The sequence below is a fragment of the Neovison vison genome, chromosome 6 (genome assembly GCF_020171115.1).
Source record: "Neovison vison isolate M4711 chromosome 6, ASM_NN_V1, whole genome shotgun sequence".
NCBI classification, from domain to species: domain Eukaryota; kingdom Metazoa; phylum Chordata; class Mammalia; order Carnivora; family Mustelidae; genus Neogale; species Neogale vison.
Window position 1 is genome coordinate 60,390,748 of NC_058096.1, and position 12,794 is coordinate 60,403,541.

Genomic DNA, 12,794 nt, shown 5'->3' on the forward strand with positions numbered 1-12,794 from the left:
TGCTGGAAATTCAGAAAGGGGCTTATACAAAGAATCAGAAGTAATATACTGCTGTGCATATTGTAATGTTAGAAAATTATAATGTCAGAAAATTGTAATGTCACAAAACGCCTATTTAAATTGACTTCAGTCTAAATGAATTTATGATCTATAAAGACTATAATACTGTGTGCAAGTAAAATTTTCAGGAGAAGGTAAACATTTAACACAGATTTGGTATTATACAATTTTAATTACTTCCTATCATTCTTACTTGTTACAGTGTTAATAAAATAAGGAGGACAGGTAAATTTTAACTCTATACTCCTTTTGGTACATCTGTATTTATTTATCCACACATATTCTGAAGAGCAATGATTTTCCAGGCACCTAAAAGAAAGTTCCCTGAGGACTGCCTTTTTTAGCAAAGTAGGGACTAATTCTGCTTTTTATCTGCCCAAACTATATATTATTTTTGGACCGGGGCTACGTACCTGTGCTGCTTTTTTGTAGGAGTCTCATTCTCTGTCATTTCTGGCATGATTACAGTGATAGGAACCTACAAGGCAAAGAAAGACACACCAGAAAGTTTAAAGTCAGTATGTCAGAGAAAATGATTAATAGCAATTTGGTTTGAATACCAAAATGCTAAAAAAACAAAAGTGATGTCATGAAAAAAGCGCTAGCTTAGCTGTTGTGGATAGAGAAAGGTATAAGAAAACAGGACAAAAAACATCGCAACTAGCAAATGGAGGGCATGGTGAATGTCAAATGGGAGGTACAGCCAGGAAGCGCTCGAGAAGACTGGAATAGAGAAAGATCATCATGAGCTTGAAAATCTAGAAAGGCTTAATTAAGGTGGTGTGGATTTGAACAAGACCTAGAACAACAGGTAAAACATATTTGATTTGGGAGAGTATGTTCTTTGTTCACGGTACTGTTTAAAGTGTTCTACAAAATTTAAACTAAAACAATAGACCTCCCCTCTGAACACAGAAAAAACAAAAGCGACAAGTGCACAGACACATAATATTCCATACACGGAAGCAACCGCTCAATCAACTCATTCACTTATTTGCTAGCCTTCTCTCAAACTGCTAGAAGTCTTATGTTATCACTCGAGAGTCATGAAAATATACGAGTATGGAAATTCTACTTATACTTAAAATATCAGGATACTAAAGAATATACATACTATAAGAAAATATATTCATATGCCCCAAAAGCCTGAAAGCAAATACATGAAGATACTAGTTAATTATAGTTATGTAAGGCCAGCAATATTATAGGTGTTTTCTCTCCCTTCTCTGATTTTCAAAAATTTCATAATGAAAACCTTAATGTTTTTAAGTCTCAGGGACTGACGGCCTTTCAAAAGCAGTCTGTCCAGCCAGGATACCTGTTCCTGCACACTGAAGGAGGTGCAAGGGCAGTTTCCCATTTTCTGGGTATGGAATTAGAAGTCAGAAAGCATGAGATCAGGAGTGCCTGGGTGGTTAAAGTGTCCAACTCTTGATTTTGGCCCAGGCTATGATCCCAGAGTCGTGAGATGGAGCCTGAGTGGGCCCCAAGGTAGGCAAGGAGCCTGCTTGGGATTCTCGCTCTCCCTCTCTCTCTGTCCCTCCCCCCTACCATGTATGTCTGTACATGCAAGTGCTCTAAGAGAAGGAAGGTAGGGAAGAAGGAAGGAAGAAAGGAAAGAGGGAGAGAGGGAGGGAGGGAGAGAGGGAGGGAAGGAAGAGAAAGCAAGCAAGCATGAGTTTAAAATCAGGTTCTACCATTTCCTAGCCATAAAGTCCTGGGCAAGCTAGATTAGTCTTTTGGAACCTCAGATGCTTCGTCTTCAAAATGGACAATAATTAAAGCATCTAGACCCTTATTTTGAGAAAGAAATAAAAAATGCACGTGGAACACAGCAGCAGGGTACGCAGCAGCAAAAAAAGAATTCAACCAATGTTAGCCATGAATAATAATGAAGGTATTTCAGGTTCCACTCTAGCCCTGGAAAGGTGGAAGAAGGGTCCAGGAAAATAAGAAGTGAATGCTGACAAGGTAATGACAGGAAGTATTGGCTGAAGCAGTCTATGAAGAAATGTGCACTCAAGACCCATTTCCAGCAGCTGATTCCACCCTCTCCCTAACATCAGTGATGGCACACATCAGCCTAAAAGCAACACACTCACATTAGATAACCACAAAACAACAATGTGAGGTGTGTGAGTAAATAAATAAATCCCTGTCACCTTTCTCACCCAAGGGCTTGCAGAATTTCTTCACTTTTGATTCCTGGCTTCCAACGCCTCCCGTTTCTGATCCAAATCTATCATCTTCTGCCAGAAGATGGTCTATAAGTTATGTCTTCTTCTTACTACACAAGAGAAAAATCAATGTATGTTTATAGTTGCTGGGTTTCCATTAACAGCATGTAAAATGACTGGCAACCCCTGGCATGTAGACAAATTTTTAGTGGCATACAGAATTACCCTGAATTCTCCCCACCACTTGAAAGCTAATGAACGTAGTTGCTTCAAAAAGTCACTCTCCAGTGGGTTGCCCATGTCCCCCGGCCCTCCCCCACCAAAATATGGTAGCAAGGACTACAGCCATTGGATGGCTCCCAGGAGATTCTCTCCTTCCTCTCAGACAGCTCACTGTCCTTCAAGTTCTTACCTTCCTCCACCTAGGTCTTACACTAAGATCTGCCCTCAATCATAAATTACCTTCCCTCAGTCTCCTACTTTCCTCTCCTCTCTTGTGACAGTGACAGAACTGACTCAAGGGTGTGGCAGTGACACGAGAAGACGGCCTCTCATCATATATGCTCTAAAACATGTCGATTTGGGGGCTTCTTCCCAAGGAAGTGTTGGGTAGGACCCAGGAATTTGTATTTTCAACAAGGTACTAGTTAAAAACTACAAAATTGGGGCGCCTGGGTGGCTCAGTGGGTTAAGCCGCTGCCTTCAGCTCAGGTCATGATCTCAGGGTCCTGGGATCGAGTCCCGCATCGGGCTCTCTGCTCAGCAGTGAGCCTGCTTCCTCCTCTCTCTCTCTGCCTGCCTCTCTGCCTACTTGTGATCTCTCTCTGCCAAATAAATAAATAAAATCTTTAAAAAAAAAAAAAAAACTACAAAATTGTCAGCCCATCCCTGACCCACTGAATCAGTCTCTGAGGGAGGAATTCCAATCTTTAAGGGAGGAGTCTGAAACTTAATAATGCCCCCAGGGGATTCTTATCAGGAAATTTTAGAGAGGAGGGCAGGTATCTTTAGTTGGTGGAATTTCAGGCATCTGACTGATCACCTATTATAAGAGAGATTAGTTGGGATACAGCAACACAACTGAACATAAAATTTCACCTACAAACCCATAAGGTCAGATTTCCCCTGTATCCATGAGTCACCACCATTTGGTCATTAGTGTCAGAGTTCCCATTGTTCCTCTGGAGACTTCTGAAAGTTTGCACATTCATGTTCCAATTAAGATACATGAAGTAAAAGTTCCAATCTTCTAAACATTTAGAATCTTAAAGTAAATGATGCTAGAGGCCTATCATATCATATAAGTAAACATATTCATTGCATGGGGGTGGGGGTGAGAGGCAGGGGTTTAACTGAAAGAGGTTTATCATCCGCTTTCCCAAATGGCTCTATAAATATCCATCTTAAACCACATTTTAACCAATTCAACTATGTTTATCAATGCACAACTGTTTCCAGATGCTACTCCTGATATTAAAATTGCATCCCTCACATTAGAAAAGAATACTTACTGAAAAAAATAAACTATATAATACTGTCTTAAGTCCTTGTCCACCAATTCATTAACCTACTAATAAGGAAATGTTACTTTTACAAATATACCTTTTAAAATATTTAAAGTGCCATGAATTTTTAAGGCAAAATTTCTAAATGTTATATTAGTAACCCATGAATTACTATTTTTCATGGTAAGAGAGAATTGTTTCTGAAATTAATCAAATACAATGGTTCTTAAAGTGTGGTTTTGAGATCACTTGCATCAAAATCACAACTCTTTTTTTTAAATTTATTTATTTGACAAAGAGAGCGATCACAAGTAGGCAGAGAGGCAGGCAGAGAGAGAGGAGGAAGCAGGCTCCCCGCTAAGCAGAGAGCCTGATGTGGGGCTCAATCCCAGGACCCTGAGATCATGACCTGAGCTGAAGGCACAGGCTTAACCCACTGAGCCACCCAGGCGCCCCAAAATCACAACTTTTAAAACTGTTTTTGATCCTCACAGCAAAACTTACATTGAGTGAAACGCACAAATCTTAAGTACAACATTCAGTGAATTCTGACCAAGGCACACACTTGTTTGACCCAACCCGTAGCAAGGTGCAGAACATTATTATGACTAGAGAAAGTTCTCATGACCTTTTCTAATCAATACCTCCCCCTACTCCCACAGAGGCAACCGGTGTTCTCATTTTTTTCACCATTGAGCTTTATATGCCTTAACTGAGAATCCCTTTGTGTCAAGCTTTCACTCGGCTTAACGCTTTTGAAATTCATCCAGTAGTTTGTTCCTTTTTATTGCTGAGTACCACTTTGTAACTGTGTGGGAGTTTATAGTTCAGTTTATTCATTTTTGTGTTGATGAACACCTGGCCTATTCCTGTGTTTTGGCTACTATGAATAAAGCTGCTATCCATGAACATTTCTGTGTCACATTTTTTGTGGATATCATCTTTCTTTCTGCTGAGTAAATATCTAGGAGTAGAAATGCTTCTTACACACCCTGCAGTTTTACTCCTAAGTATCCACCCAAGATATACTACCTATAAAAGGATATCCACGAAAAGACTTCTATAAAAACATTTGTCACACTTTCCCCAGAGTGACAATACCATTCTGGACTCCCACACAAAATGTAAGAGTTGTGGTTGCTCCATATCCTTCCAAAATTGGGTTTTGCTTACTTAATCATTTCAACCATTCTGGTATTTATATAGAGGAGTCTCATTTTCTTTTTTCTTTTTTTTTTTTTTTTTTTAAAGATTTTACTTATTTATTTGAGAGAGAGAGACAGTGAGAGAGAGCATGAGCGAGGAGAAGGTCAGAGAGTGAAGCAGACTCCCCATGGAGCTGGGAGCCTGATGTGGGACTCGATCCCGGGACTCCAGGATCACGCCCTGAGCCGAAGGCAGTCGTCCAACCAACTGAGCCACCCAGGCGTCCCGAGGAGTCTCATTTTCATTTAATTTTCATTTCCTAGATGATTGATAATATTGAGTACTTTTTCTTGTGCATGTTTAGACCATTTGTAGATCTTATTTTGTCTGCTCATAACTTTTTGCCAGTTTTTTAATTGGATTATTTATCCTTTTATTGTTGACTTACAGAAAATCTTCATATATTCTGAGTTTTTACATCTTCTGGATACCTGTCCTTTATCTGAAATGTATTCTGCAATATTTTCTCTCATTCTGTGGTCTACCTATGCATTTTCCTAATTGTGTCTTTTGGTAAGCAAAAGGTCTTGAGGAAGTAAAACTTACCAATTTTTAATTTATGATGATTCCTTTTATGGCCTGTCCAAGAAACCTTTATTCATCCCCAAGATATTCTCTTACGATTGCTCCTACAAGGATTATGATATTGTCATATTTAGATCAGCGATCCATATTATGTAAGACAGGAGATAGGGGTTAAGTTCATTTTTTCTTCCGTATTGATAGTTAGTTGTTCCGACATCATGTGTTGAAAAGATTTCCTTTCCTCAAATGGTACCCTTGTTAAAAATTGAACGTCCATTCCACTTCTAGGCTCTCTCTTAAGCTCTCCTTATGCTACTACCACACGGTACTGATAAAGCATATGTTTAAAATACAGATTCTTATACCCCACCCCAGACCTACTTTCTGGACAGTCCAGAAATATGAAGTTCTAACAAGCTTCCTAGTTGATTTTTCTGCACCGTAAAGTTTGAGAAGTGTATTATTTTAATATTGTTTCTCTAAAACTGAGACAAATCAATGAATTCACAAAGTAATGAGTCCACATGGGAAGAACAGTGAACCTGGAATTAGGAAAATGAGTTCTCATTCAAGATGTGCTACTCAAAAGTGAGGTATCATTTTATTTATCACAACTTAGGGCCCACAATTCTTCACATGTAAAACAAGAGGGTAGGACCAGACCCAACCATTCAGGTGTGGACTGAGTGCCCACACTGCCTAGGAATTACAGATATAAAGATGAAAAAGGCAAGTCTTCCCTCAAGAAGAACACAGTCTAGAACAGGGTTATTAAAGAATTTTGTGCAGTGGAAATAGTCTATATCTGCACTGTGCATATGGCCATCATTCATCACATGTGGGTATTAAATGCTTGAAATGTGGCTAGTGAGACCATAGAATTAACTTTTAATTTTACATAATTTTGAATAATTTAAATTAAATAGTTACATGTGGCTAGTGGTTAACATATTGGGCAGCAAAGGGAATTTTAAAAATAATTTTTAAAAAGATGAATTTACAAATTAGTTAATGAATATCAACTTCCTAGTTTTGATATTGTCCTACAGCTATACGTCACTACTAGGGGGAGGTACAACAGTAGTACATGGATTCAGTAGTACATAGTATTTTTGTAACTTTCCTTGAGTCTATAATTATTTGAAAATAACAAGTTTTTTTTAATTAACTTATTTGACAGAGATCACAAGCAGGCAGAGAGGCAGGCAGAGAGAGAAAGGGAAGCAGGCTCCCCACTGAGCAGAGAGGCTGATGCGGGGCTATCCCAGGACCCTGGGATCATGACCCAAGCCAAAGACAGAGGCTTTAACCCACTGAACCACCCAGGCGCCCCTGAAAATAAAAAGTTTTTAAAAGCAAATTTAAAAATCGGTAAATGCCACATACATAAAAAAAGTCTTGTGAGTATGAGAACTCCAAGAATAAACAAAACATGGGAGGAAGGGAAGGTACAGGAGGTGCAGAGAGAAAGGAAACTTGGACTAGATTGTGACAGACTTTTCTGTATAAGTATATTTAGCTTTTATCTCAAGATCAGTGGTTGTCAGATCAGTGATGGTCTGAAAAAGAGCCCCCCTGGTCTATAGTAAAATGAAAAAAGGTACAATGAAGTAAGGATTTTTTTTTTCTTTTTTATTGACATGTCACTTACATACAATAAGTCATTAATTTAAGTCCACTGCTCAATGAATTTATATATGTGAATACACCCATGTAGACACCACTAAGATGAAGATATAGAACATTACCTCAACAGGCTCTCTCAAGGTCCCTGCCACTTAATCCCTTGGAATTTCTTTCAAAAATATATATTCAAAGAAGAATATACATTTCCAAGGAAGACAAACAAATGACCAACAAGTACATAAAAAGGTGTTCAACATCAATAATCATCAGGGAAATGCAAATCAAACCCATAATGAGATCTCACCTCACACCTATTAGAATAACTATTACCAAAAAGGCAAAAGATAACAAGGGTTAGTAAAGATATAGAGGAAAAGGAACCCTTGTACACAATAAATGAGAATGTAAATTGGTACAGCCATTATGGAAAACATTATGGAGGTTCCTCAAAAATTAAAAAGAGAAGTGATGTGGCGCCTGTGTGGCTCAGTCCTTAAGCGTCTGCCTTCGGCTCAGGTCATGATCCCAGGGTACCAGGATCAAGCCCCACATCCAGCTCCCTGCTTGACAGGAAGTCTGCTTCTCCCTCTCCCTCTGCTGCTTCCCTACCTGTGTTCCTTCTCTAACTGTGTTTCTCTCTGTCAAATAAATAAAATCTTAAAAAATATAAATTTTTAAATAAATAAATAAAAAGAGAAGTACCAAAGGATCCAACAATCCCACTTCTGGATACTTATCTGAAGGAAATGAAAACACTATCTGCAATCCTGTGTTCACAACAGCCAAGACATGCAAACAACCTAAGTGTTCATCGACAGGTGAATGGGTAAGGAAAATGTGACTCACATACGTATATATGCAATGAAATATATATATTTACATATACATACATATACACAGGTATATATTTATACACATATATACGTACATAATGGAATATTATTCAGCCTTTAAAAAAGAAGGAAATCCTGATATTTGTGACATGAATCAACCTGGAGGACATTATGTTAAGTGGAATAAGCCAGATACAGAAAGACAAATAATGTATAATCACAACCACATGTAGAAACTAAAAAAGTTGAACTCATGATAATAGAGTGTAGAAAGGTAGCCAGCCGCCAGTGGCTAGGAGATAGGGGAAATGGGACAGGCTCATCAGGGGTACAGACATTCAGTTTTAAGATGAAAAAGTTCTGGAGACTTAATATACAGTATGATGACTGTAGTTAATAATAATTTGTTGTATACTTGCAATTTGCTAAGAGAGAACATCTTAAAATCTTTTGTTCTTGCCACAAAAAGTAACTATGTGAGGGGATGGATATGTACATTAGCTTGGCCACAGTAATAATTTCACACTGTATACATATTGAAACAATTTACTGTATACCATAAATATGTATAATATTTATTCATCAATCATACCTCAATAAGGCTGGAAAAATATATGTTTATATAGATTTAATATATTTTATATATATTTTATATATTAACTGTTTTTATATATTATGTATATATATAAAATACATGTTTATAGTGAAAACTATGCTATTACCTCACACATTGCTGGTAGGAATGTAAAATTGTACAGTCCCTTTGGAAAACAGTTTGGCAGCTCCTCAAATAGTCAAAACACAGAGTCCCTCCATGATCCAGCAATGCCACCTAGGTATATACCCAAAAGAACTGAAAACACATGTTCACACAAAAACATGTACATGGATGTTTGTTGCGGCAATACTCATAATAGCCAGTGAGTCAAAACAAGCCAAATGTCCATGTGAATGATGAATGGGTAAGTAAAATGAGCTTGTCCACACAAGGGAATATTATTTAGCAATACAAACATATGAAGTACTAATACCTGTCATAGCGTGGGAAACACTTGAAAACCTTGAAGCCTGACCCAAAAGGTCACATATTGTACAATTCTACTTATATGAAATGTCAAGAAGCAAATCCATAGAGACAGAAAGTAGATCAGTGGTTGCCAGGAGTGGGGAGAAGGAATGAAGTGTGATGGCTCATGGGTACGAGTTTTTGGGGGGGTGATGCTCTTGAATTAGATTTTGGAGATGATTGCACAACTTTGTAAATATGCTAAAAAGCAATGAATTAAACACTTTAAAAGGGTGTTTTGTGACATATAAATTATACCTTAATAAAAAATACAAATAAAAAATGAAAGGGAAAGCAAAAAATTACACTATAAATGTAAAATGTTTGACATCTCCAAATTTAATCAATGCTCTGATGGCAAACACTTTTTTAAAAATTATTTTAAAATAATTATATAACCATTTGTACACATTATATAACTATTTTATACACATAGCCCCATCTAATACTCACTAAATTATAAAGTAAGTGGCATTAAAATAATTTAGTCATTTGTCCATAGTCACAAAGTTAAGAAGTAGTGAGGCAGGATTCTAACTTAATATGATCAAAATCCAGAGTCCAGGTCCTTAACTATTTTCATATAGTGCTTTTCTACCTCCCCCCTCCTTTGCAGGAAAGAAAGAAAGAAAGAAAGAAAGAAAGAAAGAAAGAAAACAAAACACAGTATGGTGCATTTGTACCATATATGGTACATTTTAGCAAAACTATGTCTTCAACTACAAATCTGTTTCAATTTATATCTTATTGTCCTGGACATATGTAGGTGATAATATCTAGCCCAGAAAACTTATTTTCTCCTAAGGCCGCTGTTCACAGAAGACAAAAACATCAATCAGAAGCCATATGCAAATAAAAAGAAACTTGATTTATAGTTTTCTCATAAAACAAAATATTCAAATAATCTGCTTTAAACACATGTTAAATGTTTGAGGTAGAATCCTACTGCTAGGGATTGTTTAGAAAGACTGAAAAGAAAAAAGAGGGCTCACAATTTAAAAAATTACCACAGAGCTACAGTAACCACGATAGTGTGGTATTGGCATAAAGACAGACATGGAGATCAATGGAATCAAACTAAGAGCCCAGAAATAAACCCTTACATTTGTGACCAACTGGTTTTCAACACGGATGCCAAAACCATTCAGTGGGGGAAAGAACAGCTTTTCCAACAAATGATGCTGGGGCAATGGGATAGTAACATTCAAGAGAATGAAGTTAAACCCCTACCTTGTAACACATACAAAAATTAACTCAGAAAGAACCGTATCCTAGCTCAAGATAATAGCTAACACTTTAAAACTCTTAGATATGAAACCAAAAGCACAAGTGACAAAAATATATTCAATTTCAAAATTAAGAATTTTTGTGCTCAGAAGCACCATCAAGAAAATGAAAATGAAACGCCTGGGTGGCTCAGTGGGTTAAGCCGCTGCCTTCGGCTCAGGTCATGATCCCAGGGTTCTGGGATAGAGTCCCACATCGGGCTCCTTGCTCAGCAGGGAGCCTGCTTCTCCCTCTGCCTCTGCCTGCCTCTCTGTCTGCCTGTGCTCACTCGCTCTCTCTCCCTCTGTCTCTGACAAATAAATAAATAAAATCTTTAAAAAAAAAAATGAAAAAATGGGGTGCCTGGGTGGCTCAGTGGGTCAAGTGTCTGCCTTCAGCTCAGGTCATGATCCCAAGGTTCTGGGATGGAGCCCCCTGTTGAGCTTCCTGCTCAGCGGGGAATCTGCTTCTCCCTCTCCCACTCTCACATTCCCAGGCCTGTACTTTTTCTCGTACTCTGTCAAATAAATAAGATCTTTCAAATAAAAAATAAACCATGTGAGACATGACCTCGTATCTGTCAGGATGGCTAAAATAAAAATGACAGTCAGTAAGTGTTGGTGGAGAGGTGGAGATACTGGAGCTCTCATATACTGCTGGTGGGATTAAAAAATGGTACCACCCCTTTGGAACAATTTGGCAGTTCCTTAAAATGTTACACATAGGGACGCCTGGGTGGCTCAGTTGGTTAAGCAGCTGCCTTTGGCTCGGGTCATGATCCCAGCATCCTGGGATCAAGTCCCGCATCGGGCTCCTTGCTCAGCAGGGAGCCTGCTTCTCCCTCTGCCTCTGCCTGCCATTCTGTCTGCCTGTGCTTGCTCTCTCGCCCCCTCTCTCTCTGATAAATAAATAAAATCTAAAAAAAAAAAAAAAGTTACACATAGAGTTACCATATGACCAAGCATTTCTACTACATATACTCAAGATAACTAAAAAAACTGTTCACATACAAAAACTTATATGTCAATGTTCATAGCAGGATTATTTATAATATCCAAAAAGGGGAAGAACCCAAATGTATACCAGCTGATGAAGGGATAAATTAATTGTGGTATATTCACACAACAGAATATAACTCAGCAATGAAAAGGAATGAAATACTGATACAGGATGGATGAAACTTGAAAACATTATACAGTGTGAGAGAAGCCAATCACAGAAGACAGCATATTGTATGATTCCCATCTACTTTAAATTCTGAAACATGAAAATTTAGAGAGACTGAAAGTAAATTAGCAGTTGCCAGGGGCTGAGGAAGATGAGGAATGTCTGCTGATGGCCATGGGGGGGTGGGGCGCAGGCAGGGGAGGTATTTGTTCTTTCAGGGATGATGAGATGTTCTGAGATTAGACTATGGTGATGGTTGCACAACTCTGCAAATATACTAAAACCACTGAATTTAACTTTAACCTTTACGGTATATGAATTGTATCTCAATTGCCCCGTTTAAAAAAAAAAAAAAAAAAAGGAAAGAAACATTTGATGGAAGTCTCTTTGGGTAATTTGAAATTCTCTACGCATTCATCTTTTCCATCAGTTTATATGTCTGTTTGTTTTCAACATAAAATTCTTTTTTTTGGTTACCAATCATCCTCAATTTTCCTATTACAGAAAATATGTGAAACTACCAAGAATAAGAACTAGCATTTTTTTTTTTTTTTAAAGTAGGTCTAGGGGCACCTGGGTGGCTCAGTGGGTTAAAGTCTCTGTCTTTGGCTCAGGTCGTGATCCCAGGGTCCTGGGATTGAGTCCTGCATCAGGCACTCTGCTCGGCAGGGAGCCTGCTTCCCTTTCTCTCTCTCTCTCTCCCTCTCTCTGCGTTCCTCTCTGCCTACTTGTGATCTCTATCAAATAAATAAATAAATAAATCTGTACTAAATAAATAAATAAATAAAGTGGGTTTAACTGTTCAGGAGTAAATTGTGTTTTCTTTCTAACAAGAAGCAAATTAGTGATAAAGATTAATTTAAATTGTGTCTTTAGATACAATGAAGAGGGGCACCTGGGTGGCTTGATTGTGAAGTATCTGCCTTCTGTTCAGATCATGATCCAGGGGTCCCTGGGATGGAGCCTGCATCTAGCTCCCTGCTCAGTGGGAAGCCTGCTTCTCCCTCTCGCACTCCCCCTGCTTGTGTTCCCTCTCTCACTGTCTCTCTCGCTGTCAAATAAATAAACAAAATCTTAAAAACAAACAAAAAAGATACAATGAAGAGAAAAACCTAACACTTATCAATCAAAATTTCAAATTAGAATTAAAATGTCTTCATGAGGGACCCTTGTGTGGCTCAGTCAGTTGAGCATCTACCTTTGGCTCAGGTCATGATCCCAGGGTCCTGGGATCAAGACCGGCATCATCGGGCTCCTTGCTCAGAGGGAAGCCTGCTTCTCCCTCTCCTCTGCCTGCTGCCCCCTTGCTCCTTTCTGCTCTGTGTCTCTCTGACAAATAATAAATAAAAAATTTTTATAAATA

The 12,794-nt window shown here is 38.2% G+C and overlaps 1 protein-coding gene across 2 annotated transcripts in view; it reads right to left on the reverse strand.

Annotated features, from left to right (window-relative positions):
• Positions 1-12,794, reverse strand: part of USF3 (upstream transcription factor family member 3) — a 50,792-nt gene that overhangs the window by 21,690 nt on the left and 16,308 nt on the right. Inside the window, exons 2-3 of one of the 2 annotated variants that reach the window (XM_044251407.1) lie at positions 2,232-2,347; positions 474-538 (exon numbers count right to left, since the gene is read on the reverse strand). In XM_044251407.1, coding sequence (XP_044107342.1) covers positions 474-520 — 47 coding nt within the window. In that variant the 5' untranslated portion in view covers positions 521-538; positions 2,232-2,347. Of the gene's footprint in view, positions 1-473; positions 539-2,222; positions 2,348-12,794 lie in introns of both variants that reach the window. The other variant, XM_044251406.1, reaches the window with a different exon arrangement.